This window comes from Mesitornis unicolor, unplaced genomic scaffold, assembly GCF_000695765.1.
Source record: "Mesitornis unicolor isolate BGI_N332 unplaced genomic scaffold, ASM69576v1 scaffold45910, whole genome shotgun sequence".
Classification (NCBI taxonomy): domain Eukaryota; kingdom Metazoa; phylum Chordata; class Aves; order Mesitornithiformes; family Mesitornithidae; genus Mesitornis; species Mesitornis unicolor.
The window spans coordinates 1-743 of NW_010161166.1; the positions used below are offsets into that span (position 1 = coordinate 1).

General features: G+C 48.6%; 1 protein-coding gene across 1 annotated transcript in view; it reads left to right on the forward strand.

The window, feature by feature from the left end:
• Positions 1-230: 230 nt before the first annotated feature.
• The window catches only part of BRAT1 (BRCA1-associated ATM activator 1), a gene marked incomplete at its 5' end in the record, with an annotated part of 8601 nt that continues 8088 nt past the window's right edge, over positions 231-743 (forward strand). Inside the window, one exon of the mRNA XM_010192074.1 lies at positions 231-385. Coding sequence (XP_010190376.1) covers positions 231-385 — 155 coding nt within the window. The remainder of the gene's footprint in view (positions 386-743) is intronic.

The window sequence follows — 743 nt, forward strand, 5'->3', positions numbered from 1 at the left end:
GGACTTGTCTGAGGCGGGAAGGCCTGCATGCCGGGACGCTTGGGGAGGCCTTCCACACTGTTCCCTCGGTGACACCTGAAAACGCTGGTACTCGAGGCCTGTCCCTGGGCTTGGGCTTCAGATGAACCCAAATTTGCCTCTACCGGTTACTGTCAGCTCAGGGAGGCACATTAGTTATGCAAGAGGACAAAAGTCCCAGCAATGGCCCTCTCTTTTCTCTCGGTCGCTAGATCCTACCGTGGACCTGGTGCAGGACAACCCCTGTCTGACAGAGTTCATTGCCTCCATGCTGGCGCTGCCGGAGCCCAGCCCAAGCATCCTCTCCTTTACTTTGCGGTTAGCTGGGATACTTGCTGCTTCCGAAAATCGCTTCCAACTTTTGCAGGTAAGTCAGCTACGTAGGTACCTGCTGCCACGTGTCTATTCCCTTCTTTTATACGCAGGGCACTTGAAAAATGTATGTACTGTGAAATTTCTGGCATACTTAAACAACTCGGCAAACAGGGATATGATAATGAAGACCTACGATCACACTGTTCCTTTCAGCTCTCATGCAGCGCTGCATAAAACAGTCTAATGAAACTGATACATACAAAATTTGTCTGTAGCATCTTTAGAAACAGCACTTTTGGTTTTGAACACCCCTGTTGCTTACTCCATGAAAGAGACAGCTGTTCTCTTTAAGCATGGGATTCTGAAAATTTTCTACTGTAGTGATACTTCTAGCAAGAGGAGATTTCCCT